This window comes from Hordeum vulgare, chromosome 7H (genome assembly GCF_904849725.1).
Source record: "Hordeum vulgare subsp. vulgare chromosome 7H, MorexV3_pseudomolecules_assembly, whole genome shotgun sequence".
Taxonomy (NCBI): Eukaryota; Viridiplantae; Streptophyta; class Magnoliopsida; order Poales; family Poaceae; genus Hordeum; species Hordeum vulgare.
Window position 1 is genome coordinate 569124411 of NC_058524.1, and position 27855 is coordinate 569152265.

At 43.4% G+C, this 27855-nt stretch overlaps 1 protein-coding gene across 3 annotated transcripts; it reads left to right on the top strand.

The window, feature by feature from the left end:
- The first annotated feature begins 5810 nt into the window (after positions 1-5810).
- LOC123410135 (GATA transcription factor 20-like) lies at positions 5811-12721 on the top strand. 3 transcript variants are annotated; one of them, XR_006612976.1, is made up of 7 exons: positions 5811-6461; positions 6589-6702; positions 6812-6946; positions 7061-7173; positions 7261-7346; positions 10314-10447; positions 11552-12721. XR_006612976.1 is itself a non-coding variant. In XM_045103024.1 (4 exons), exons 1-4 carry the CDS (start codon positions 5943-5945, stop codon positions 7175-7177), a joined length of 885 nt encoding a protein of 294 aa, XP_044958959.1. In that variant the 5' UTR covers positions 5811-5942; the 3' UTR covers positions 7178-8662. The 3 variants fall into 3 exon arrangements, 1 of the variants encoding a protein (XP_044958959.1); XR_006612975.1 differs by having other exon boundaries at positions 7061-7346; XM_045103024.1 differs by lacking the exons at positions 10314-10447; positions 11552-12721 and having other exon boundaries at positions 7061-8662.
- The last annotated feature ends 15134 nt before the right edge of the window (positions 12722-27855 follow it).

Consider the following 27855-nt stretch of genomic DNA (forward strand, 5'->3'; position numbering starts at 1 on the left):
TCGGTGTCAGTGAGTTACATGATCTCATGGTCATAGGAATGAATACTTGAGACGCAGAAAACAATAGCAACAAAATGACACGATCACATGCTACGTTCATAGTTTGGGTCTCGTCCATCACATCATTCTCCTAATGATGTGATCCAGTTATCAAGTGACAACACTTGCATATGGTCAGAAAACCTTAACCATCCTTGATCAACTGGCTAGCCAACTAGAGGCTTACTAGGTACATTGTTTTGTCTATATATCCACACATGTATCTATGCTTTCATTCAATACAATTATAGCATGGATAACAAACGATTATCTTGTAACAGGAAATATAATAATAACTATTTTATCATTGCCTCTAGGGCATATTTCCAACACAATCTTTGTTTCCGGACCATTCCGGAGATACTCGTGACGTCTGGGATCTCATCTGAGACTCCGAACAACATTCGGTTACCAACATCAATAATTCAACTATACCGAAAACGTCACCGATCCTTAAGTGTGCAGACCCTGCTGGTTTGAGAACTATGTAGACATGACCGAGACACTCTCCGGTCAATATCCAATAGCAGGACCTGGACGTCCATATTGGATCCTACATATTCTACGAAGATCTTATCGGTTGAACCTCTATGTCAAGGATTCACATAATCTCGTATATCATTCCCTTTGTCCTTCGGTATGTTACTTGCCCGATATTCGATCGTCAGTATGGACATACCTACTTCAATCTTGTTACCGACAAGTCTCTTTACTCGTTTCGTAATACAAGATCTCATGACTAACTCTTTAGTCACATTGCTTGCAAGGCTTGTTTGTGATGTCATATTATCGAGTGGGGCCCGAGATACCTCTTCGTCACACGGAGTGACAAATCCCAGTCTTGATCCTTGCTAACTCAAGGGACACCTTCGGAGATACCTGTAGATCACCTTTATAGCCACCCAGTTACGTTGTAACGTTTGATACACACAAGACATTCTTCCGATGTCAGTGAGTTACATGATCTCATGGTCATAGGAATGTATACTTGACATGCAGAAAACAATAGAAACAAAATGACACGATCGTATGCTACGTTTATAGTTTGGGTCTTGTCCATCACATCATTCTCCTAATGATGTGATCCCATTATCAAGTGACAACACTTGTCTATGTCTAGGAAACTGTAACCATCCTTGATCAACATGCTAGTCAACTATAGGCTCACTAGGGACATTGTTTTGTCTATATATCCACACATGCATTTATGTTTCCATTCAATACAATTATAGCATGGATAATAAACGATTATCTTGAAACAGGAAATATAATAATAACTATTTTATTATTGCCTCTGGTGCATATTTCCAACACCGTCAACCAAATTGCATCGTCGACATGGTCGACTAACGTGGGGGCTTCGCCGTCACGGTGCTGAATTACTCTGTTTCCGCGGCTAGACCTAGGATTTTCCCTCGCCCCTTCCGAAGTGTTGTGTTGTCACCTCATCATGCCGAGCTCTTCGTCGGCTACCTCGTGGCCGGCTTGGGCGCTGTGACCTTGACCCTCCACTAGCTTGACCCTCGTCATCAACATCGAGAACATTAACCAGCTAAGTCGCTTTCATGCTCAACCTTTTTCAATTTCTAATTTATGTGTGGTTCAACAAACCATTATATTTGTGTTAAGCAAATAAGTTGATTGTTAAAAACGTAGCTTGTTAAGAGCATTGTTTGTTAAAAACACTTCCTTTACCCATGTTACTTGGGTCTCTTAAGAATTTATATGAGCAATTTTATGATAAATGTTTTCTTCTTGGTTGTTGCAAAGTCTTTTTCTACTACTTCTTTTTCCGACACGAGTGTTTGGTCAATAGCCGGATAGCCTAGTTTCTCTCTAAAGCCGGTTGAGTTTAGCTCGCTAAATAGGCCTCGGAGAAACACTTCGCCCTCGAGATATGAAGGTTGAAGCCAAAGGCTGACCCGCTTGAAGTCTGAGAGATCGGATGTATCATGTTAAAGCACGAATAAGGCACATATTAATTTGAAGACCAATTTTCGGATTGGCACCAAGAAACTGGATTTAGTTTGGAACGTAATGTTTTTGCTAAAGTTTTTTGGTTTTCTGTGCTTTAGACACATTTAACCTATTTTTATGTTTTTCTTTCAGGAGGCGGGACATCCTCTTGTTCGAGATGTTCTGCGTGGTGATTCTTCACGGAGAATCTTTTCTGACCTACAGTTCAACATCTTCCGTGCCGAGCTCCACCTTGGTATTGTCAAAACACACTTAATGGATGAAGTAGTTGCCGAGGAGATACGATCCTAGGGTCACCCATGTTCCCCAACCCAAGTCTCGGGGGCTACTGGTTATATAGCTCATTAGAGAATAAATTACACCAACCAGAAAATCTTTTTTGCCTCGCAGTTCGGCATCTTTCCCGTCGATCTGCACTTCAGCGTTGTTAAAACATACACAATAAGTGCAATATGGTTTTCGAGGAGATTCGATCCTGAGGTCGGTCGACCGCACCCAACCTAAGTCTGAGGGGCTACTGCAAACCGCGTTTTAATTCCTATAATATGTTGCCAAGTAAGGAATTGATCCTCATGCCGATTTTGAATCGACCTGAGTCTCGGGGCTACTGGATCATTGGTTTTATTTTTATCCTTCAGGTGCATCTTGGGTTTTAGACCGACACACACCTTGAGGGCTACTGTCTATACATCGTGGTAGTAAATAAATTACACCAATTGGAAATAAATTCCACTAAAAATTAGCCCACATTCGAGGTGGTGCACCACCTCGGAAGCAGTCCGGCATAAAGCTCGGGCGCAAGTGGTTGGCTCCGTAGAGGGCATTTCCGACCTTGAGTTCGGCTGAATTTTCAGAAACTGAGGTAATCTATGACACCTCAGACGCCGACCATCATCTGATCTCGGCTGCACAAAAAAACACCTCGGATGCAGTTCCGCTTTGGAGCTCAGATGCAAGAGGATGCCGCCACATATGGAATACTCCAAACCCGGCGTGTGGCATAAAAAAATGAGGCATTAATAAAGACCAAAAGCTTAAAGGGCTCCTCGGATGCCCGACATGTGAAACTCTTCGGATTGAGCTCGTCGATCCTCAAGATCGAAGATGGAAAGATTTGTTGAACCAGTTTTCAAGACCGACGACCGAAGACGAAGAACAGTTCGAAAGAACCGAGGAGCGTCTCCAACTTCAAGACCTGTGCTTGGAAATCGGGAAGTCATCGTTGGCCGAACTGGTGTTGGCCGAACATAAATGGGGAGAAGAACTCGCCCCGCAAGCCGAAGACTTTAAACGTGTGAAGCTATTGAGGATCAAGACTACGACATTGGCGGCCAGTTCGGGGGCTACTAAGGGAGTCATGGACTAAGGGGTCCTCGGGCTGCCGGCCTATCTCTACGGGTCGGACTCCTGGGCTACTTTGGATAGTCGATGACATATACGAGGAAGATTCCACAAGAGTTGGTGATCAAGACAAGGCCTCCTCTACACCGATGTAGCCGACTAGGACTCTTGTTATCCTAGGCCTACGGTGCATTATATAAACCGAGGCCAGGCTAGTTGATAGATATTCATTAGACATAACGCCTACGTCAATAGGGTTTAGACCACAACATATGATCTCGAGGTAGATCAACTCTGTACTCGATACTCCCTCATCAATATAAACAAGAACAAGACGTAGGGTTTTACCTCCATCAAGAGGGCCCGAACCTGGGTAAACATCGTCTCCTGCAACCCATCGATCCAAGGTCCACAATTCGAGACCCCCTACCCGAGATCCGCCGGTTTTGACACCGACAACCGGTGACGTCCAGGCCGCTGGCTCTTACGAGGAAGAGTAGGGAATGGGAGACGGCGATGCCTCGTCCGTGTCCCATATCCTACTCTTCTTTGCTAGCGACCGCATCCTCACTTCCCGGGGCTCACGACCGCCGAACCTAGACACTAAGGGGAACACCAAAGAGTTTCAACACGGACATCGACGAAGATAGACTAGGTTAATTTCCACACATTGCATATGATAGTATGAATTTGAGGATTTATCAATGAGCTACCTGATTGTGGAAGCGAACATATAAAGGGTGATCGGTTAGTGTCCGCAAATATTTAGGAGGGGGGGAGATTAGCTAGCTCGGACTATTAATGATCTTATACAACCTTCTAAATTATAAAAAAATGTAAATTAAAAGTATGAATATAAACTATTGCGTGGATGCAATGCAACACACACCGCTGCAATTTATGAACGAGTGAGAGGGTCGCATTTTCTTGCCTTAATTACTATGGTTTTTCATTAATCGGAAATAATATCTGACAACTGTTTGCTGGGAGAAGGGTGGCAAACGAATCACTGTTGATGACAGTCTTAATTCTAATTTTTATGATGAGAATGAGATCAAACGGTGACAATTTTAAATGAAAATTTCCCTTCTGTGATACAAAATGGCAATATCGATGTGAAGACATTACAACACCCCATAACTAAAAGTTGTCAACGAAGGGGCTGTTTGGATTGTGACTATCTTTGCCATATCTTACCACATTATTTTTGCTACACTTGCCACACTTGTCTTACTTGAGCTGCTCAAATTGTTAGCCACACATTGGCTTGCCTAAGGAAATCTTGCCACACTTTTTGTGTCTATGACATGTGGGGTTTAGTACTAACTAGCAATAGGGCCCGTGCGTTGCAACGGGAGAAGAAAATACCACACGTTTTAAATTTTTTTATAATCATTTTGATTTATTAAAATAATAAACTAACTAACTAATGTAGTCAGTCCTATTCTATTTTGTTGATAAATCAACCCGTCCATTGTTAATTCCACCATGATGAGAAATTGAGCGGGACAAACAAAGCAAAACAAAGAGGCTACGTGAATTGATCAATGGACTGTTATCTTATTTCACTCATGGGGTAGAGAATGTGGGATCAGATGACAAACTGAAGGTGGTGTTCCATTCTTTGTCTCTACAACAATACAACAATACAATCTTACATTATACATTCATTCATCAGCAAACAAATCCCCACAAAACAAAATTTCTTACCGGTGCTTGGCACACGGTTGGAGGCATGGGGAGGGGATCTCACGAGATGATGAGTTCCTGCCGGAGGAAGGGATACGATGAGGGGAGCAAGGGTTAGGCGCCTCTATCTGGCCATAAGGAGTCGCCGTTGCCGCGCCATAACCTCGGAGTTCCCCGTGTGAGCCATGGAGGCCCGCCTCCACCTGCAAGTACTTAGCTTCGCCGCGCCGCCGCCGTTCTGCATCGAGCAGACGCATCATCCTCAATTTCTCATCATGATGGAATTAACAATGGACGGGTTGATTTTCCAACAAAATAGGACAGGACTTACTACATTAGTTAGTTAGCTTATTATTTTAATAAACCAAAATGATTATAAAAATTAAAAGCGTGTGATATTTTTTCTTCCGTTGCAACGCACGGGCCTTTTGCTAGTAATAATATATATATATATATATATATATATATATAGATTAAAAAATACTTGCTTTAGGTGTGGCTAGAACCAAACACCCACCTAACTTAATTAAACTTGACTAAGATAAGTTATGATAAAATATGGCAAGGTGTGTCTAGAAACCAAACAGCCCCGAAATCGTTCACAAATGCCACCCCTCCTGGCTGACATTCGCCAGCTGACGGGTCCTTTATTAATTATTTGTACAATTAATGCTATGCAGCACGTGAGACATGCGCGCTCCATCCTTCCAAAAAGTGCAACCGCATTTTGGCACATCGGGGGACGGTGGGGGTGGGGCCCACGACCAGTCGCCCCTTTGACGTTTCCATTTCCGCCACTCCACACCCACAGTCCACACCGAAAACAGATCCAAATCCCCAGCTCCATCCCCGTCGCCCAAAATCCAACCCGATCCCATCCGATCCGATCCATCGCCATGGCACCGTCGTTCTGGGGCCCCGACTTCCCCCCGCAGCCGGCCGGGGTGTTCGACGACCTCGCGCCCGTGGAGGCCGAGGCGGAGGAGGAGGAGGAGGCGGAGGACGCGTACGAGGGCGAGATGGAGGAGGAGGAGGCGGAGGACGCGTACGAGGACGAGATGGAGGAGGAGGAGGAGGAGGAGGAGGAGGAGGGGGACGAGCAGCATGAGCACGGCGGCGACTGGGAGGCCGTCCCGATGGACACCGAGGACTCGGCGGAGCAGCGCGCCTACTGCGGCGGCGGCTGCGGCCAGGATTTCTGCGGCTGCAACCTGCTCACCCTGTGCTTCCCGGGCGCGGTGCACATTTTCATGTCCGTCTCCCCTGACAAGGTGTCGCAGGTGGAAGCTGCGCTCTCGCTGCAGGGGAGATTGGATCCGGCGGACTCCACGGCTGCACCGCCCGCCTCGCGCAACACGCTCACCATGACCTTCCGGGGCCAGGAGTGCAAGTTCGACTCCGTAACCCCTGATGAGGTCCACCCCTTGTCCTCTGCCAACTGTCTTTCTCTGCCCTTTTTTTGTTGTTGTTGTTGTCGCCGTACGTGATTCAGTAGCCTCGGGTGATGTTGAACGGCGCTAGCGTGTTCGATCGCTGTCGCAGGTGCAAGATGTACTTCTGTCGCTCGCGGGAATGGAGCTGATGGTCCCTAGCATTGAGCTAAAAATGCACTTCCCGGGTGGGAGCCACGACTTCGACTCTGTATCCCCTGATAAGGTCCATCCCTCGACGTTAGCAAATTGTCATCTCTGCCTGTTTTGCACATGATTCAGCAGTAGCCTCGAATGATATTGCAAGGTAGTAGTTTCTTTGGTTGCCCTCGCAGTTGCAAGCTGTACTTTCGATGCTGGAGGGAATGAAGTTGACGGTCTCTACGGCTGTGCCATGGGCCTTGCACAACCAGCTCACTGAACCCTTGATGTGCTGGATCTACGTGTTGGACCCTGTATCCCTTGATAAGGTCCATCTCTTGCCGTTTGCAATTAGTATAATTTTGTCTTCTCTGCCTTTTGTACGTGATTCAATAGCCTTGAATGATATTGCAAGGTGGTAGTGTCTTTGATCGCTGTTGCAGGTGCAAGCTGTACTTTCGCTGCTCGGGGGAAACGAGCTCAACCCAGGCATTGGTGGCGGAGCATCACCATCAATTCCATACAGACTATATTTACAGTCTATAAACCGTGCTTGGTAAGATTATGTGCTGGCTGATTCACATCCGGCAGAGGTCGAATTTACCCTGCTTCAGAGGTTGAATTTCCCACACTGGTGGCACAGTTGATGAGATTTAGGGAGAAGCTGAAAGAGCAGAACTTTGTTAAGAAGATCTGTTTTACTACTGTTTGGAAGAAACTTGGACTAAGGTTGGTATGGTTGTTGACTGGGAATTCCAATAACTATGTCTCAAATGTTGTCTGGGAAAAATGTCTGAAATACTTTAAGTTTGTCGTGTTGGGAGTCACCAAATTTGACAACATGCATTGAAATATGCTACATTACTTATGCATATTATTTTGCCATGATTTTCTTGGGAACATATGCACATCGTAGCTTTTTTCTTAACAAACTCTGTTCAGTATGAAGATTGATTAACTGCCTCTGGTTGCTTGATTAGTGTGTACCATGTAAACATCACCGTTATGCTGCGATTCTCGTCAGTTGTAATACTAGTGTGGCACTTCTTTCTTTAGACATGGTTTCCATGATCACGACATAGATCGTAGTATCCTGTGATACTACATTCTTACCAGAGCCAAATGATTTCTAGTGTATCATATATAGCAATTCATAATTGTCAGGTTGTGTTACCACATCTGCACGACCATAGGTTTGTTCTTAGAAAACTCTGTTCAGTACTCCATTTCAAAATGCATATTTGTCAAGTTTGACCGAGTTTGTAGAAAAGCATCGACGTCAAAAATATGAAAATAAATTTCATGATGGATGTGATGATATTGATTTGGTATTGTGGATGTTGAATTTTTTTTCTTTAAATTTGGTCAAACCTTACAACGTTTAACTTAGGATAAACTAATATGCAATGTATTTTGAAATGGAGGGAGTATGAACATTGATAAGTTGCCTCTAGTCGCTTTATTAGTCTCGTGTCAAGCATTACCAGTATGATGTGATTCTTGCCAGTTGTAATATTAGTGTGGCACTCCTTGATTTAGACATGGTTTCCAGGATCAATGTTTTCAAGGCGGTAAGGTGAGGCGAGGTTCTGGGGGGTGCATCAGCTTTTAAGCGTTAAAGCGTAAGGCGAGGTGACGCATTAGACACATACATATATAATACTCCCTCCGTCCCAAAATAAGTGACTCAAAAATGACTCAACTTTACACTAACTTTAGTACAAAGTTGAGTCACTTTTGAGTCACTTATTTCGAGACGGAGGGAGTATACGGTAGCCAAATAGGCGATTTAACAACTAGCATTAACATAAATAAAGTTTTACCAACGTCGGATGTAGCTCTCTAAATCGAACATATGGGCTGTCAAGCTAGATCTTCCTCTCTAAATCTGACCAGAACCCATACGCCCAAGCTGGATCTTCGGATGTAGCTCTTCTCCTGGGATCATTGGATAGATTATAAGCATTATCAGCCACATGATCCATCAGAGCAGGGACACCTGGCTACTGCAGCAACACTGAGATAAGGCCCAATCAGCCGTCAAAGAAAAAGAGAAAAGAGACAAATCACTGGAGCAACCAGATAAAGCATGGGGAAGGAGAGAAACGGTGGTGGGGCTGCTGCCTTGTGTGTGGGGAAGCAGATTTGGAGGAAACATATGCAGAAGAGAAGGAGCAGTTAAACATATCTAGCTACACTGCTGGGAGGAACAGAGCATTGGGAGAGAGGTGGAAGAAAGAGCAGAGGAGGGCTGGGGAGAAGTGAGATGAGAACGGGAGCCAAACCTTGCTGTTGCGCCAGAAGAGGAGGGGGAGGAGCTGAGCCTGGAGAGGAGGAGGGCACAGATTGGAGCCGTGGAGGAAGGAGCCGCTGCCAAAGGTCGGAGAGGAGAGAAGGAATCCCTCTTGCATGGATTGGACGATTGTTTCGGTCCTCCCTCTCCTCCCTCCGCCTTGTACCTGTCCGCACATGAGCCAGTCTTTCACGCGAAAGTTTCCCTCGCGGACCACTCTTTCCAGCCTGAGAGCAGCCCATGGCGTCCAATCTGGCCCAAGGCGCCGTCCTGCCTACCCAGGCGGACGATTCAGACACCCTTTTGTCTAAGGCTGATGCTTTACAAAGCAGTCAAAAGCGAGTTCAACGCCCTGCCATCGGTGGGCGCCCTGACACCATAGCATGGGCGACGCCTTAGGGACGCTTTTAAAACAATGTCCATGATCACTGCATTCTTACTAGAGCCAAATGATCTGTAGCGTATCATGTACCCCAATTCCATTGTATTCATTGTCAGAATGTTACCATGATTAGAATCGCTTGGTGCACATGAACTATGTGTGGTACCATTTTCTATCCGAACAAAATCTTAGGGTCGGCCATATTTCGCAAGAGTGGGTTAAGCAAGAGATATACCCTCGAGACCACATGAAACCGCACAAGTACGACCAGTTGTAGATCGTTCGTCATCTATTGCTCTTGCGTAATTAGTTGACCCTTCGAAGCACTGGGCTTCAATTCTTAGTAAAAATCGCATTCGTGCAAGTTTAAAAAATGCGTTGGGCATAAATTCCTAGTTCTGCCTCTACCTAGAGCCTACATTGCCTAAGACGCCTAGGCACTCTTAAAGATAGGAGTTCTGCTTCTGCCTAACGCCTAGGAACGCTTAAGTGCACGCCTAGCAGCTATTTTTTGGTTGGGCTGCATTCATTGTACGACACTTCCTCCATCTCTTGAATGAGGAGAATCAATATTATCCCCAGAAAAGAATATCTATAAATTAATTTGGACGTTGCATTCTGTAAAACAGTCGTGTACATCACGTTCTGTTACAACAATTTGTTGCGGTGTATCAGGTTAGAAATTATACTCGTTTATCGATTTGGAATTAATCCCTAGCACAGTGTTAGTGATAATTTAATTCTACAACAGTATTATGTTTTCCTATAAATTGTGTTAGAAGATATATTTCAGGTATTTTAAATAATATATAAACAAAATATGAAAAATCTAATAGTATCATAATACTACAATGTGGTACTGCCGAACAAAAAAATCGATCACTGCCTTGTATTCTGATGCTAATAACCTTTGTTTTAGATAAGATTAAACTTGCTTGTTGGTGCTTCTTGACTAAGTTACTTCTGACTGATTTTGCACAAACACTATTAATATTTGTCATATTTTACACTGTATTCATAGGATGCAGCGCAATAGATGCCAATTTACGTCTTCAAGGCAAAAGCCTGATAAAGCAACATCAGAATTGGTAATTCCAGATGGCTCCCCAAATAGGGGATTAGTGGATGCTCGATGTTTGTCCGCTGCCGAGTAAGGTAATGGAATGTATTATGTTGTTATTTTTTTATATGTATTTAAAATTTCCAGCAATATTTCTAGATGCTTCAAAAGAGGTTTTCTGTGGGATTTGGCAGCTATGCTTGAAATTAATTGCTCCAGTATGTCATTGTGGGTGCGAAAAAAGGAACACAATTTCTAGCAAATACTTAGTGCAGCTGGCTTGTACACATCATAGTGTGTAGTACTCCCTCCATTCCAAAATACTTGTCGTGGTTTCCACCATCCAAACTAAAAGCAGATCGAAATCCTAGGGTTATTACCCCCAATGGGTTGTCTCCATCCCCATCGCCCGATCCAATCCTTCGCCATGGCATAGTACGACGGAAGGCCATACCAGCCTTGCCGGGGCCCCGAGCACCCCCTGCAGCTGGCGGAGGACCCGGAGGCGCACGCTGCAGATGCCGTGATTAACCACCTTGCGGTCACGGCGGCGGAGGCGGAGGCGATGAACGGTACAAGGAGGAGCACGAGCAGGAGGTGGAGGAGGAGGGCAAGGGGGATGGGCAACATGGGCATGGGGAGCACAGTGGCAAGGTGGAGGTCGTCCAGATGGATGCCGAGGCCGCGGTGGCTGCTGCTGCTACGGCAGCGGCAGTTGTGGCGGCCACACAGTTGGGCTTACATTGGGAAGTGGTCTCTACAATTGTGCCGCACCCTTTTATGTGATGCATAAGCCAAATTATGAAAAAGGGCAGCTCGGTGCATGTAGCTCCTGCTCGCGCAGGTCCCGGGTAAGGGTGCGACCACTTTGGGTCTTTTGTACGCAGCCTTTCCCTGTATTTCTGCAAGAGGCTGCTTCCAGGACTTGAACCTGTGACCTCATGGCCACAAGGCAACAGCTTTACCACTGCGCCAAGGCTCCCCTTCTATAAGCAAAATTATAGTTCATGAAAATTATAATAGTATTGTGATTTTATGATATGGTACTGCTGACAAAAGAAAACGATTACTACCTAATATTCTGATGCTAACAACGTTATGTCAGACAACATTATATTTTGCTTGTTTGTCTAAATTACCTCTGCACGGATTATGCACAAATACAATTAACAGTTTTCATATTTTCCCTGTATTTATAGGATGCAGCGCAATAGAGACCAATTTACATCATCGAGACCAAAACCTGATGAAGCAACATCAGAACTGGCAACTCCAGATGGCTGCCCAAATAGGGGATCACTGGAGGGTTGACCTCCGTTTGCTGCTGAGTAAGTTAATAGAGGTCAGTGTACTTTGTTGCTATTGGTTTATATGTATTTGAATTTTCCAGCAATATTTCTAGATGCTTTCTGTCGGATTTGACAGCTATACGTTGAGAATCATTGCTATGCTTGAAATTAATTGCTCTAGTATGTCATAGTAGGTGCCACAAAAGAAACACGATTGTTGCAAATACTTCGTGCAGCTGGCGTCTACACATATAGTTAGCTGTTTTAGTCTAGCTTGTCTCTTTCCTGGGATACTCAGTTTTGTTTACTTTGTTAATTGAGCAAGCAGGATTGATATGGACTGAAGGCATTATCTGATACCTAGCATACATGGAGAGATGCTTCTTTCCATATGTATTATTTTTGCTGGTTCTTACCTTTTTGGTTTCTTGATCCAGAAGCCTGAGAACTGTGGTACACAGATTTTAAGGGTGAGTAACAGGAGTGAGTGGCTTGCTCATTAGTAAATTAGGGTGTTTTTGGCACCCTTGTCTGCATGGGAGATGTAAGAGGTTTCTTTCTTCGTCATTATCATCTTAATGATTTCCTGGATTCCTAGTTTTTTCCTATACCTATGAATCAAACACCCCACTTTACAAAATTCATGTGTTTTCTGATCCTTCATTTTACGCATGCTTTTGTATCCTATTTTTCTGTTTCTTGTTCCTATGTTTTTAGAATCCTTCTAACCAAGAGGCCCTTAGTGGGATATGGTTCTGTTCTGGCGGTGGCTGTGCTTACCATGTGCCTATGGAAGTCCTCACTGGGCGAGGGGAGCTCAGGAATTTTATACCATGTGCCTATGGAAGCCCTAATTTGCCGAGCGCTCGGGAAAATTTATATCGAACTCAAGAAAGGGCAGAGATCATGGATGGGAGTCAGACTTAAACAGACTTGGAAGTTGCTAGACGATGAAAACCTTCCCAAAATCGATGAGCAGGTTCTCTGGAGTCCTTACCAGTGTCTACTTGTAAGCTGAGGACACGAATTCTCTCTGTATGTTGTGAACATGTTAAAATACATCAGTTTGATTTGTCCTCTTGCTGTGGGAGTTATCATATTTGGTTTTCTTTCTTGAGCAAGCAGTTAGCCAAAATGTTTTGCCGCTTATGGACTTCTTGTTTGTGTTTTATTACTCACAAAAGAGGTAAAACTTGTATAAAAAGAGACACCTGATTTGAATAAAAAGAAAGAAACGAGAACACAACAACACTGCTTGCGGAAATATGAAAATTGTGTGGTTCCTGGTACCGAGAAGTTAAGTAGTATTCCCTACGTCCCAAAATAAGTGGCGTGGCTTTAGTCCAAATTTGAACTCACGGCACTTATTTTAAGATGGAGAAAGTATGAGAGAAACATGGGAGGTGCCCTCTTTGTATTAGATTATCAGTTGGAACTTACGCATGAACAATCATAGGTTGACCTCTTGTATCTTAGGTGTCTACACCACCATGTGATGAGATTTTGCTAACCATGGATAAAATGATGTTTGGTGCAATTTTTTAAGGCCATTTTTTTCTTTTCTTTTTGAACTTGTGGCCCACTTTATTCATGTCAAATACTGATTGTTACATCACCAAAAGCATATGCAACTAGACCTCTCGTGTACCTGTCTCAAACGCATGGACAGGCTGTCCATTCAGTGGCCGGTCACAAAAACGCGACTCAACCGGACCTCTCAAACATGTCTCAAACGTCTGGACTGATCAACACCTCTCATATCTAGTCCAAATCTAAGGCGGATATAGGGTGACCCAGTCACGTCTGGGCGTGTCGCCCACCAACGACCCCACCGCTGTCCAACAGAAACCCCACTCCAGACGCCTCGCTCTGAACCCTAGATCACTCTTCATCGCTCCGTCCTTTCCTCTCCCTCTTCGATTTCGATCCCGTCCACTCCGATGTCGAGCTTCAGCAGCCACTCCGGCTGCATCGTCGACTATGACGAGGAGTTGGGCTTCTGCATTGCCTTGGAGTGGCCCAAGGTGGAGATCGACAGCGACTCAGGATCTGGAGCGTCCCCGCAGCTCGCGCGTCGGTGCAGTGCGGACGCCGGAGCTCGACCTCCCGGCCCGTGCGCAACTCCGGCAGGACAGGACAGTCTACATCGGCCCCGCTCCGTCTCCTTCCTCTGCACGCCGCTCCTCCACGCGGGCAACGACGGTGCAAGTGCCCGCGCTGCCGGCCCGCACGCACACTGTGGAATCGGAGGCGCCTGTCGCCTGCCGCGAGAGGCAGCAAACAAGGGAGAGAGAAGCGCTGGAGCAGTCCGCGCGCCGTCGCCGCAGGATGTAGGCGGAGCCTGACGAGGACGAACGCCTCCTCGCTTGAGTGTATCGTCGGTCCCTCATGACGGCGGAGACGGACGCTCGTCACCTCGACGGAAGAATGCCAAGGCGCTCTGGCTTTGCTATTGAGCAGCCGGAGCGTGAGGCGAAGGAGGCCGATCAAGTCGCCAAGTTGAAGCGGGAGCAGGACAGGACGGTTCGTCGGATGAAGGGGCTCCTCCTCCTCTCCAACTCCAATTATGAAGATGGCGACAACTGCGCCTCCTCCTTTGACGACCAAGACCCTCCACCATCCGTGGACGGCTACAGCTGCCCCCGCAACCGAAAGGGCAAAGGCTGGGCAAGGAAGTGGCGATCTTGCCCCTCCCCTCCCCCCTCGCGCATATGCTTATATTGTTTTTAGTTGTAGAAATTTAAGAACTTTGTCCAGTGAACTAAGATGATCTTTTGGGTCATGTTTGATGTTTGTTTGTAGCCCATCTTGTGTTCATTTGCATCCGATTTTGTTGTCCGATGTTTGATCATGTAGAGTAGCTCAACGTTGCACGTGTAGTATGAATATAAGGTGTCCGATATAAGATACATGAATGCATGGTAGCAAATATGAGACGTGCCCGATCAGTGCCAACGCACGCACCCAAACGCGTCCGTGAGCGTTTGATAGACCGGATTAGCCTATCGCGGTTGTAGATGCTCTAACAAGTTCAAATAGGATAATCTGCGGAGAATCACCATCCCTAGAAATTACATGATTAGGATCAAAGGAATTCCTCACCATCCCAAGAAATTACATGATTAGGATCAAAGGAATTCCTCGCAAGTTCGTGTGCCACCTTGTTCCCATCCCCTGGACAGTGAGAGTAAAAGACTGAGCCAATACTTTAAGCTAAATGAAAACACTCACCTAGAGTAGCAGAATAAGGGCGCATGATATGAAAGTGGATTAGCGCGTGCTCCACCCCCTTATATTAATTAGTAAGTTATAAAAAGTTAAAAAAAGAAACATTTTTGGAATCAAATATGATCAGATATTGTACTCGTATAAAAAGTATGGCCAAGGAATAATTTAGGAATGAAAATGAAGCGAAAATTTTCGGCTTTTCCGGCGAAAAAATGGAAAGACACAGGGAAAATAGAAGCAAATTTTTTTATGTGAAAACGAAATGATGTTTTCTGGTGGAATGGGCGTGGAAACGGAATTTTCCATTCCCGCTAATATAACTTTTTTGTTTTTAACACGAGCACTTGGCTTTTTGCAGTCTAACAACACATAATTCAGCCCTACACACGATGAGCAAAATGGCCTAGATGGCCCAACTTTTCTATTGCTACTACTACTTCAACCATGATGGTACACAAGCAGAATCCCTAATTCCTAAGTGAGCACACCACGTTGCTAAAATATCCTATTATATCGTCATGGTATATCATAATATTTAGTAATCACCTTATCAATCAAACAACTCTGTTGGTTTTCGTGTTTTTTTGCCTATAGTTCAATGGGTCTTTAGTTCTAATGAACAATCCGCTTTTGTCTCCATGTTGTGCTATATTCACTCCATTTTCATTGTCGACAGTATTCGTTTCTGTATTTGTTTCCGTTTTTTGTATTTGTTTCCGCTTCACTAAAAAAATATGAAAACAAATGGGGCAGCAACCAGCTTCATCCATATCTGTTCGGTTTTCATCGCTAGAAAGATTCCATTGACTTCAGGAAAAAAAAAATATTATGACGACAATATAACATAAATAGTACTTGTATCTAGCTTTTTTTATCAAACATTTGACCCCGGATACAATGAAAGGCATTCCATGTTTAATCTTCTATAAGGATGCAATAGTACTTGGTCATGTTTGATTTCATAAAAGGTTCCTGGATTTTTTGATGTTTTTGAATTACTAAATTATTTTTAAATATAGCGGGTGCGACACCCGAGTGCTCCTATGTATTTTCGCTTAGGATACCTATTTCCCCTTTGCATGCCGAATAATCTCAAGACAATCAGATTTGAATATCACACTAGAGCATCCCCACTCGTCCGCTAGCTCCGTACCATTCTTCAACGCCAAAGCTTCCGAGTAAACCTACAACGTTGACCATACTCCCAAAGAAAACATATATGGTCCAATTGTATTTGGCATGTATAGACTATATTATGAACACAGTAAAAAGGACAAGATGTTATTAGACTGGCCAACTGATTTTTACTCCTCAACGGCCCAAAAAAAGAAAGAACCGGTCGGTACTATGACCTAACATAATTCCTTGAAGAACTAGACACTGAATTAATAAGTTAGTTCCCACAAAAAACATCAAAAAATAATAATGTAATAACATAAAACAATAAAAAGATATAGATACGTCGTATGAGTGAATGAACGGATGACGTACCAAACCCACCATCGCAACCACAAACTTCCCCTTTAGGAGTAGCTCGGCGTTTAGAATGTTATCAAGCTAATTATTGCCACGGTCATTTGGGTTTGTTTCCTTTTTAGGAGTAGATATTCTTTGGCAACCAAATATCTCTATTATAATCGTTAGGAAGTAAATCAGGCTAATTATTGTTTTTGCGGGGTTGTTAGGATTCATTTGAGTTTGTTTCCATTTAGCACCACAAGGTTGGCAACCGATTGTTTTCCATATCTTGTGAGTAGTGTTCTAGTAAGTAAGGCATGCTAATTATTGCTAGGATTCTTTTGAGTTTGTTTCCATTTAGTGCTACAAGGTTGACACAGACGAGGAGGAGGTGAATGAACAAACGTTGTACCAAACGCACCATCATAACGACAAAATTCTCCTTTAGGAGTAGAGATTAAGCCGCACGTTTCCACCAAACAAAGCACCATCCATTTGTGTGCCAAAAAGGGTGCAGAAATGGAAAGGAACATAATGCTCTCAGTTGTAGAAAGAAACACTAAGTTCAATTCAAAATAGAGGTAACTGTACCGAAGAATATAAACTTGGCACACGGGTTCAATATGATTAAACAAACTTGGAAAATGCGCACCATGGGCGCTATAACTTGCCTTTTATGTTCATCCAAGACACAAATCGACCCTGAGCCAACACATGGACGCCTAGCTAGGCAGGAGGCATGCCCGGGCTCTGGTTTGCTCTTTTGTAAAATACATGGTGATCCAAAATGTTGTCGCTAGTCCTCGTGGTCAAAGATAACCGTGGGATCACTAGAAGGGACATAAAGAGGGGGGGGGGGGGTGAATAGACTATTTAACAAAATTTAAACCTAACCTTTTCCTAGTTTTAATGGTTGGCAGATTTTAGCAATTATAGCAAGTCAAACACACCCTACACATGCAAGTCTATGAGTATAGCAGCAGAAAGTAAAGACATGCAAATGAAAGTATGGAGTAGAGTTAGGAAGATCAAACGCCAAGTTGACAGAGAGATTTTTGGTGTGGCTCCGATAGGTGGTGCTATCGTACGTCCACGTTGGTGGAGACTTCAACCCACGAAGGGTAATGGTCGCAAGAGTTCGCGGAGGGCTCAACCCACGAAGGGACCACAAACAAGCAACCTTGTCTATTCCACCGTGGCTTACGTCCATTAAAGGACAAGCCTCACCCGGGGTAGATCTTCACGAAGTAGGTGTTCTCCTTGCCCTTACAAACTTCTTGGTTCAACTCCACACGAAGTCGAAGGCTCCCAAGCGACACTTAACCAATCTAGGATACACCACTCTCCAAAAGGTAATAGATGTGGTAGTATGATGAACTCCTTGCTCTTGTGCTTCGAAAGATAGTCTCCTCAACACTCAGTCACTCTCTCAGAGATTTGGCTTGGGTAGAAGAGATTGATTGGGTGGAAAGCAACTTGGGGAGGCTAGAAATCAAGATCCATATGGTAGGATTGGAATATCTTGATGTCAATTCATGAGTAGGTGGCTCTCTCTCAGAAAATGGATGGGGCAAGTGTTGGTTCATTCTGACTGCTTCCTCTGCGAATAAGAGGCAGGTGGAAGGGTATATATAGCCATCTCCAAAAATCCAACTGTTACAACATTATTGCCCAACTCGGTGGAACCGAAGTAAAAAACTCGGTTGCACCGACTAGTGCAAAATGTGGCAACTTTAGGATTTTCGGTGAGACCGATATATAAATCTCGGAAGGTCCGATTTTGGCTGGCCTAGGCAGCTACCCAAACTCAACGGTATTGATTGGCAAAACTCGGAGATTCCGATTTAGCAAATGGCTATCGAGTGAGTTGGTCACTTTTTTTTTACCAGACCGAAACCAAACTTGGTGGTACCGAGATGTTAGGGTTTGGCATAGGATCTTTCTAGGGTAAAACTCGGTAGGGACAATTTGGAAATATTGGTGGCACCGAATTTGACTTTAGGGTTTGGACAAAATATATGTGGGAGAATTTCATAAGTATTTTTTGGTGGCTAATCTCTAAGCACTTGAACAACTAGATCATCATAGACACCTCATCCCCTTTTAATAGTATTGGCTTTCCTATGGACTCAAATATAATCTCTCACAAAATGTAAAATGTAGAGCCTTGAAGCTTGAAGCTTGTCCAATCCTATTTATTTCCTTCCTTGGGGCTTCTCCTCGCAATCCTTAGCCAATCCTCTTTGTGAACTATATCTGAAATAAGTTAGGTAGAGCTATTAGTTGAGAGACAATGTATGTTGTCAAGAATTATCAAAACCACTAAGGGAGCATATGTGATTTCAATCTCCCCATTTTTGGTAATTGATGAAAACATACAATCAAAGCTTCAAATAAAGATATGCAGTAGAATATGATAGCTTTGAAGGATACATGACTAATACAAGCCCCCCCCCTAAATGTGTGCAATCCCGTTTTAAAGGACAATTACTTTGGAATGCATGGGTACACACATAGTAGAAGAGACATGATAAGTCATGTGTAACTTGGATATATGCATAAAACATATGTGAATGAAATGTCTCCATGTTCAAGACTCACTTTTGCAAATAGTATGTGCAAGAAACAAGAGATCATCCTAAACAAAGATATGATGCATATACTTACCTTGAAGTTCTTGAGCATCTTAACAGTAGAACACACTTGCGAAAACAATTGTTGGATAGCACAAGACTATTCTATTGTAAAGATGTAAAGAACTTCAATAGTAGCAAGACATGGAAGACATATTGAAAATAGGATTTGATGATAGATATTTTATTTCTCCTCCTATTTGTTAGGATATATATGACTCCAAAAACATTTAGAACTTTCTCCCCCCTAAGTGTGAACATTTGTTTCTCCCCTCCCCTTGAATCTCAACATGTAGACATTGGGAGTAGGTAGGGTAAGACACGTCCAATACAAAAAGACAAGCAAACTCTATCCCCCCTTAATGTCGTGTTACTCCCCCTTTGGGTAAGCTTGATGTTTCTCCCCGTGGAATATTTCTCCACCTTTGGGTAAGCATAAGCTTTGATATCCCCCTTTGACATTAATTTCCAAAAAGGGTCGGAGGGTAAGGGTTCCTTGATATTTCTCCCCCTTTGATATTTATTTCTCCTTCTTTGAAAAAGTTGAGATAAAGAAAAATAACACAAGTAGTATCAAAATTTGGAGACTCCAAGGCAAAGTAAACCGGCAGAAGCGAAAATGATCTTAGGGCTCTGGGAGAAATCTGTGCAGCCGAAGAGGTTCGTTTTGGTGATGCCGAAGAAGCTCTGGGAAGTATATCTGTTGCGTTGGTGAGACCGACTCTTCCGGTTTGTAGGGACCGAGTTGTAAACAAAATTTTAACTACTCGACAATATGGGGTTACTTGTCAAACAAAAATCCTTCTTAGCATGCAACTAAGAGATGAACCAATCAAGTAACTTCATCTAGATGTTGGACGGCGACTAGGTCACCTATATTAGAGTATATTGACTTAAGGAGCCAAGCAAGAATGCTTGATCATAGGTCATACTCAACGTTAAGTTCAAAATGGGTTACCATTTTTTGTTAAGCATTTTAATGTCTTCATATCACTTGATTTGCTTTACCTCATGACTTGAGTAAAGATTTATCAAGGATATGAGTACATGTCTTTGGATGATGTTGATGATGTGGCATGAAGGTAAACTTGTTGTGGATGCTCAATGTTGATGAAGATCATCTTGAATTGGGAGCTATCCTTGTTCGTTTGGTTCATTTTTGACCTACATGGGTTATTTATGCAAGGAAGAACATAATATATCCAAATGACAAGAGCGAATTTATTCAACAAATAATTGTCAAGGATATGATTTAAGTTGTCTTCTTCCTTCATCCTCAAAGAAAGAGTTGTTGATACTTGGCCAAAACAAGATTGCTTTTGATGTGAGTTGATGGAAATTTTGTGAAGTGTAGTTCCTTCAAGTACCTACAAAAGGTTAGATACAATACAAGGGAGCATAGTTTTTCCAAGGTATAAGATAATGCCATCTCAATGGCATCACGGAATAGTCAAGTAAGCCCATGCCCTTGCACGCATCCGAGTGAGTCTAGCTCAAGTTTGAAGCATAAATGATGGTCAACTCACTCCTCAAGTGACAAAACACTTTATAATAAAGTGGCTTGGTAAAAATACCGAGCAATTGTTTGTCGGTACGAACATGCTTGAGATTAATATCTCCTTTGCCAACATGATCATGAATGAAATGATGACGAACTTGAATATGTTTAGTTCGAGAATGTTGGACGGGGTTATGGGAAATCTTAATAGCACTTTAATTGTCACACAACAATGGGACATGTTTCACATGTATGCCATAATCCTTAAGAGTTAGTGTCATCCATAACAATTGCGCACAACATGATCCGGAGGCAATGTATTCCGCCTCGGCTGTAGATAGAGATATCGACTTTTGTTTTTTGGATCACCAAGACACGAAAGATCTACAAAAAATTTGACATGTACCCGAGGTGGATTTCCTATCAACTTTGTCTCGAGCATAATCCAAATCGGAATAACTGTTAACCCACAAGTGTAGGGGATGGCTTGTAGCCTTTTTAGATAAGTAAGAGCGTCGAACCCAATAAGGAGCTAAAGGTAGAATTAATATTCTCTCAATTTCTATCGACCACCAATACAACTGTACGCATGCTAAAACTTACTTTACCTAGAACAAGTATGAAACTACCTTGCGGGAATAAAATTAGAAGTACTTAGTAGGTGTAATAGATAGGTTTGCAATGTAATAAAGAACACATAAATAAAAGTTAGGTATTGTTTCAATAAATGTTAATTTAGTTAATTATTTAGTAGAAAGCTTTTTTGTGTAACGCAAGAGAAAGATTGTCCATAGGCAATTGAATATAACATGATAGATACTTGTCATATGCAATGAGGGAGAGGCATATGCTAACAAACTTTCCGTACTTGGATCATATGCACTTATGATTGGAACTTTAGCAAGCATCCACAACTACTAAAGATCGTAAAGGTAAAACCCAACCATATCATTAGACATCAAGTCCTCTTTACTCCCATATGCAAACAACTCCCTTACTCGGGTGTAAGCTTCTGTCAGTCTAGCCACCCACTATAAGCGAATCATAAACATGTTGCAAACTCTCCAGCGGGGTTCCTTCACGTGTGTGCCCCACATAAGGCACCTTAGAACAAAACCATATCATCATACAACTCATACCAATAACATCATACCATAATTAATCCGTAGGACAAAATAGATCTACTCAAACATCATAGGATAGCCACACATTATTGGATAATAATATATAGCATTAATCACCATGTTTAAGTAGATATTACAGTGGGGAAAAGAGGTTTTACATCGCTGCATAGAGGGGGAGAGAGTTGGTGTTGACGGCGGCGAAGTTGTTGGCGTCATGATGGTTGCCTTGGTGGCGCTCCGGCGCCACCGGGAGAGAGGGCGAGAGAGCCCCCTCCTTCTTCTTATTCTTCCTTGGCCTCCTCCCTAGGTGGGAGGAGAGTTTAACCTCTGGTCCATGGCCTCCATGGCTCCCGAAGGGTTGCAGCCCCTCCGAGATTGGATCTCTCTCTGTTTCTCTCCTGTTTTCTAGCCCTTCACCGTTTATTAAATATCCGAAGATCCATAACTCGGACCGGGATGAAATTTTTAGGGGACTTTTATCACACAATTATCTTTCTTGCAGCCAAAGTAGAGCTTCAACCGACTTAAGTGGTGGACACAAGGCATGAGGGTGCGACCATCACCAAGTCGCGCCATGTTGCCTTGTGGGCCCCTCAGGCATCATGTGTTGTTTATTCTTCTTCAAAAAATTAACATATATTCCAAAAAAATATCCGTCAATTTTTATCGCGTTTGAAATCCGTTTAATATGGCACTTATGTGAAACAAAAAATCACACAAAAGATAAGAACTGGCACCGGGCACTGGATAAGTAAGTTAGTCCCAAAAATAATATAATATGTTGCGAGAAGTGTATGAAAGTTGTAGAATATTGGCATGAAACAATCCAAATATAGATACGATGGAGACGTATCAGCATCCCCAAGCTTAATTCGTGCTCATCCTCGAGTAGGTAAATGATAAAAAGATAATTTTTGATGTGGAATGCTACCTAACATAGGCTTGAACAAATGTCTAATCATGGCATGAATATTGAGATACAAATGATTCAAGGCAATAGTCTATCATTTCATAGATAGACATCCAGACTCAGGTTTACTAGCAAACAATTATGTACTTTCAAAATAACAACGCCGAAGAACGCTATCCCTACAAAATCATATATCCTGTCATGGTTGGTCTTCCTAGCATAAAGTATAAGTCATGAGCACCCTGATGTCAATCCAAGCAATTGGAAGGTACTTTTTAACGCGCAATACATGAGCGTGAACCATGGATGTAGCACAAAGGTGGAACAGAATATGATGGTTGGTTTGAATGGGGTAAAATTGGAGAAGAAAGTCTCACATCAACTAGGAGTATCAACGGGCTATGGAGATGCCCATCGATAGATATCAATGCAAGGAGTAGGGAGTGCCATGCAACAGATGCACTAGAGCCATGAGTGTATGAAAGCTCAACTGAAGCTAAGTGGGTGTGCATCCTACTTGCTTGCTCATGAACACCTCGGGCATTTGGGGAAGCCCATCATCCGAATATACAATCCAAGTTCTATAATGAAAAATTCCCACTAGCATATGGAAGTGACAAAACACGAGACTCTCTATATGAAGAATGTGGTGCCAATTTGAGGTAAAAGTGTGGTGAAGGATAGTAGCAAAGTCCCTTCTCTCTTTTTCTCACATTTTTTTATTTTTTATGGTGGGCTCTTCTTTTTTCCTCCTCCCCCATTTCTTTTCTTATATAGTGGGCTCTTTTTTCGTGTGCCCCATTTCTCTCTTCTTGTTTTTTGATGGGATCATTTGCACCCCCCATTTTTTCTTTTTTGTCCGGAGTCTCATCCCGACTTGTCGGGGAATCATAGTCTCCAAATCCTTTCCTCACCGGGATAATGCTCTAATAATGATGATCATCACACTTTTATTTACTTACAACTCGATATGAAAACCTATGAAACGATATGACTCAATATGAATGCCTCACGCAGTTTACCAGGATGTGCAATGATCTAGCATAGCAAAGATATAAAAATGGAAAAGCCATGGAAATATCATGCTATCTATCTTACAATCATGCAAAGAAATATGACAATGAATACTCAAGTCATGTATATGATGATGATGGAAGTTGGATGACAATATAACTCGGAATGGCTATGGAAATGCCATGATAGGTAGGTATGGTGGCATTTTTGAGGAAGATATAATGAGGCTTATGCAAAACAAGGCGTATCAATTCACGGGGTTTGGATGCACAAGCGAAAGTTGCCCCGATCCTTGAGGTGATAATGGGCAATGCACGGTACCGAAGAGGCTAGCAAATCTACAGAGGTGAGAGTGCGTATATCCATGGATTTACATTAGTCATAAAGAATTCACATACTTATTACAAGATTTTATTAGCTCTCTTGAAGCAAAGCACTACTCGCATGCCCCTAGGGAGGAGGTTGGTAGGAGTTAACCATCGCGTGCCCCCGATTATAACAACATAAAGGATTTCAATCAAGGATAAATTATGCCCCAACTCCATCGCATAACTAGAGACTATATGTGCATGCTTCGGGAATCACAAACCTTAACATAAATATTCTTATTAATCCACAAACATCCACTAGTGCACTGCTACGGCGACAGACAACAGCACCAGAAATTGGCACGGTGACAGAGACTTGGCTTGCGCTGGTTTTTCCCTTGAAGAGGAAAGGGTGATGCAGCACAGGAGCAGTAAGTATTTCCCTCAGTTTGAGAACCAAGGTATCAATCCAGTAGGAGAATTGCGTCAAGTCCAGTGTACCTGCGCAAACACAAAAGAGCTTGCACCCAACGCTATAAAGGGGTTGTCAATCCCTCCAAGATTGTTTGCAAAGTGAGATCTGAAGGCGGAAGTGTAAGGCTGAAAATATGATGTGAAGTAGACCCGGGGGCCATAGTGTTCACTAGAGGCTTCTCTCAAAATAGCAAATATTACGGTGGGTGAACAAATTACCGTCGAGCAATTGATAGAACCGCACAAAGTCATGACGATATCTAAGGCAATGATCATACATATAGGTATCACGTCCGAGACAAGTAGACCGATACTTTCTGCATCTACTACTATTACTCCACACATTGACCGCTATCTGATACGTCTCCAACGTATCTATAATTTTGATGGTTTCATGTTATTATCTTGTCAAACTTTGGATGTTTTGTATACCTTCTATATATTTTTTGGGACTAACTTATTAAATCAGTGCCAAGTGCCAGTTCTTGTTTTTTCCATGTTTTTGACCCCTTTCAGAGGAGGATTTTGAACAGAGTCCAAACGGAATGAAACTGCCAAAAAGATTTTTCGGGAACAGAAAAAGATCGGGAAGCCGGAGAATCAGGGCAGGGGCCACCAGGGACCCCACAAGCCCTCATGGCGCGGCCAGTGGGGAGCCCGCACCCCCTTGCTTGTGGGCTCCCTGAGGCAACCTTTGCCCTAGGTTTTGCATCTATATATTCCCTAAAATTCCATAAAAAATCAGGAGATCATCGAAAGTACTTTTCCGCCACCGCAAGCTTCTGTCTCCGCAAGATCCCATCTGGGGCACGTTCTGGTGCCCTGCCGGAGGGGGGATTCAGACACGGAGGGCTTCTTCATCAACACCATGACCTCTCAGATGATGCGTGAGTAGTTCACCATAGACCTACGGATCCATAGCTAGTAGCTAGATGGCTTCTTCTCTCTCTTGCATCTTCAATACAAAGTTTTCCATGATCTTCATGGAGATCTATCCGATGTAATCTTCTTTTGCGGTGTGTTTATCGAGATTCGATGAATTGTGGATTTATGATCAGATTATCTATGAATCTTATTTGAGTTTCTTCTGATCTCTCTTATGCATGATTTCATATCCTTGTAATTCTCTTCGAGTTGTGGGTTTTGTTTGGCCAACTAGATCTATGATTCTTGCAATGGGAGAAGTGCTTGGTTTTGGGTTCATACTGTGCGGTGACCTCACCCAATGGCAGAAGGGGTAGCGAGGCACACATTGTGTTGTTGCCATCAAGCGTAAAAAGATGGGGTTTTCATCATTGGTTTGAGATTATCCCTCTACATCATGTCATCTTGCTTAAGGCGTTACTCTGTTCATCATGAAATCAATACACTAGATGCATGCTGGATAGCGGTCGATGTGTGGAGTAATAGTAGTAGATGCAGAAAGTATCGGTCTACTTGTCTCGGACGTGATGCCTATATGTATGATCATTGCCTTAGATATCGTCATGACTTTGCGCGGTTCTATCAGTTGCTCGACAGTAATTTGTTCACCCACCGTAATACTTGCTATTTTGAGAGAAGCCTTTAGTGAACACTATGGCCCCCGGGTCTACTCCACACCATATTTTCAGCCTTACACTCTTTACTTCGTTGCACTTTCCGCCTTCAGATCTCACTTTGCAAACAATCTTGAAGGGATTGACAACCCCTTTATAGCGTTGGGTGCAAGCTCTTTTGTGTTTGTGCACGTACTCTGGACGTGACGAGATTCTCCTACTGGATTGATACCTTGGTTCTCAAACTGAGGGAAATACTTACTGCTCGTGTGCTGCATCACCCTTTCCTCTTCAAGGGAAAAACCAACGCAAGCAAGTCTCCGTCAACGTGTCAAATATTGGCGCTATTGTTTGAGAAGTAGCAGAAGGATTTCTGGTGCCGTTGCGGGGGAGGATCAAGTCAAGAACTCATCCAAGAAAGTGTCACGAACTCATCTCTTGCATTTACTTTGTTTGCCAGTTGCCTCTCGTTTTCCTCTCCCCTACTTCAAAAATTTGCCTTTTCGTTCGCCCTTTTTCTCGCTTGCTCTTTGTTCGCTTGTGTGCTTGCTTGCTTGCTGATACGTCTCCAACGTATCTACTTTTCCAAACTCTTTTGCCCTTGTTTTGGACTATAATTTGCATGTTTTGAATGGAACTAACCTGGACTGACGCTGTTTTTAGCAGAATTGCCTTGGTGTTATTTTTGTGCAGAAATCAAAGTTCTCCAAACGTCCTGAAAATTTACGGGGAGCAGTTTTGGAAAATATCAAAAATATCTGCGCCAAGTTCCACCTCAGGGGGTGGGCCAGTGGGCCACAAGCCCGTGCTCCACCACCACCCCCTGGTGGCGGTGGGCAGGCTTGTGGGGCCCACAGGCACTTGCCGCCCCCAACTCCAGCTTTATAAGTTGACTTTCGTCCTAGAAAATATAAAAAGAGAAGTTTTCGTCGCGTTTTCGATACGGAGGCGCCGCCACCACCTGTTCTTCATCTGGAGGGCAGATCTGGAGTCCGTCTTGAGCTCCGGAGAGGGGAAATCGTCGCCATCGTCATCATCAACCTTCTTCCCTCTCCAATTACATGAAGCTCTTCGTCGTTCGTGAGTAATCTATTCGTAGGCTCGCTGGGCGGTGATGAGTAGGATGAGATCTATCATGTAATCGAGTTAGTTTTGATGGGGATTGATCCCTAGTATCCACTATGTTCTGAGTTTGATGTTGCTACTACTTTGCCATGCTTAATGCTTGTCACTAGGGCCCGAGTGCCATGATTTCAGATCTGAAATTATTATGTTGTCACCAATATATTTGTGTTTTAGATCCGATCTTGCAAGTTGTAGTTACCTACCATGTGTTATGATCCGGCAACCCCGGAGTGACAATAACCGGAACCACTCCTGGTGATGACCATAGTTTGAGGAGTTCATGTGTTCACCAAGTGCCAATGCGTTGGTCCGGTTCTTTATTAAAAGGAGAACCTTAATATCTCATAGTTTCCTTTTGGACCCCGCTGCCACGGGAGGGATGGACAATAGATGTCATGCAAGTTCTTTTCCCTAAGCACGTATGACGACACACGGAATGCATGCCTACATCACATTGACGAACGGGAGCTAGCCACTTGTCTCTCTGTGTTATAGCTGTTGCATGATGAATATCATCCAAACAAATCACTGACCCATTGCCTACGAGTTTGTCCTACTACTGCTGTTACTTGTCTTGCTCTGCTACTGCTACTACTGTTGCTACTGCTGTTACTTGTCTTGCTCTGCTGCTGCTACTACTGTTGCTACTGCTGTTACTTGTTTTGCTCTGCTGTTGCTGCTACTACTATTGCTACTACTGTCGCTTGCTACTGTTGCTACTTGCTACTGCTGTCACTACTGCTGTTCCTTGCCACTGCTATTGCTCGTTACACTGCTGGTATCTGCTACACTGTTGGTTCACCTACCGTTGACGGGAATTGACAACTTTCGTCGACGCGGCAATGAAGGCGCCATTGATACAATCGTTAGGAATAGTCTGCCGTCAACACATCGTTTCTGACAC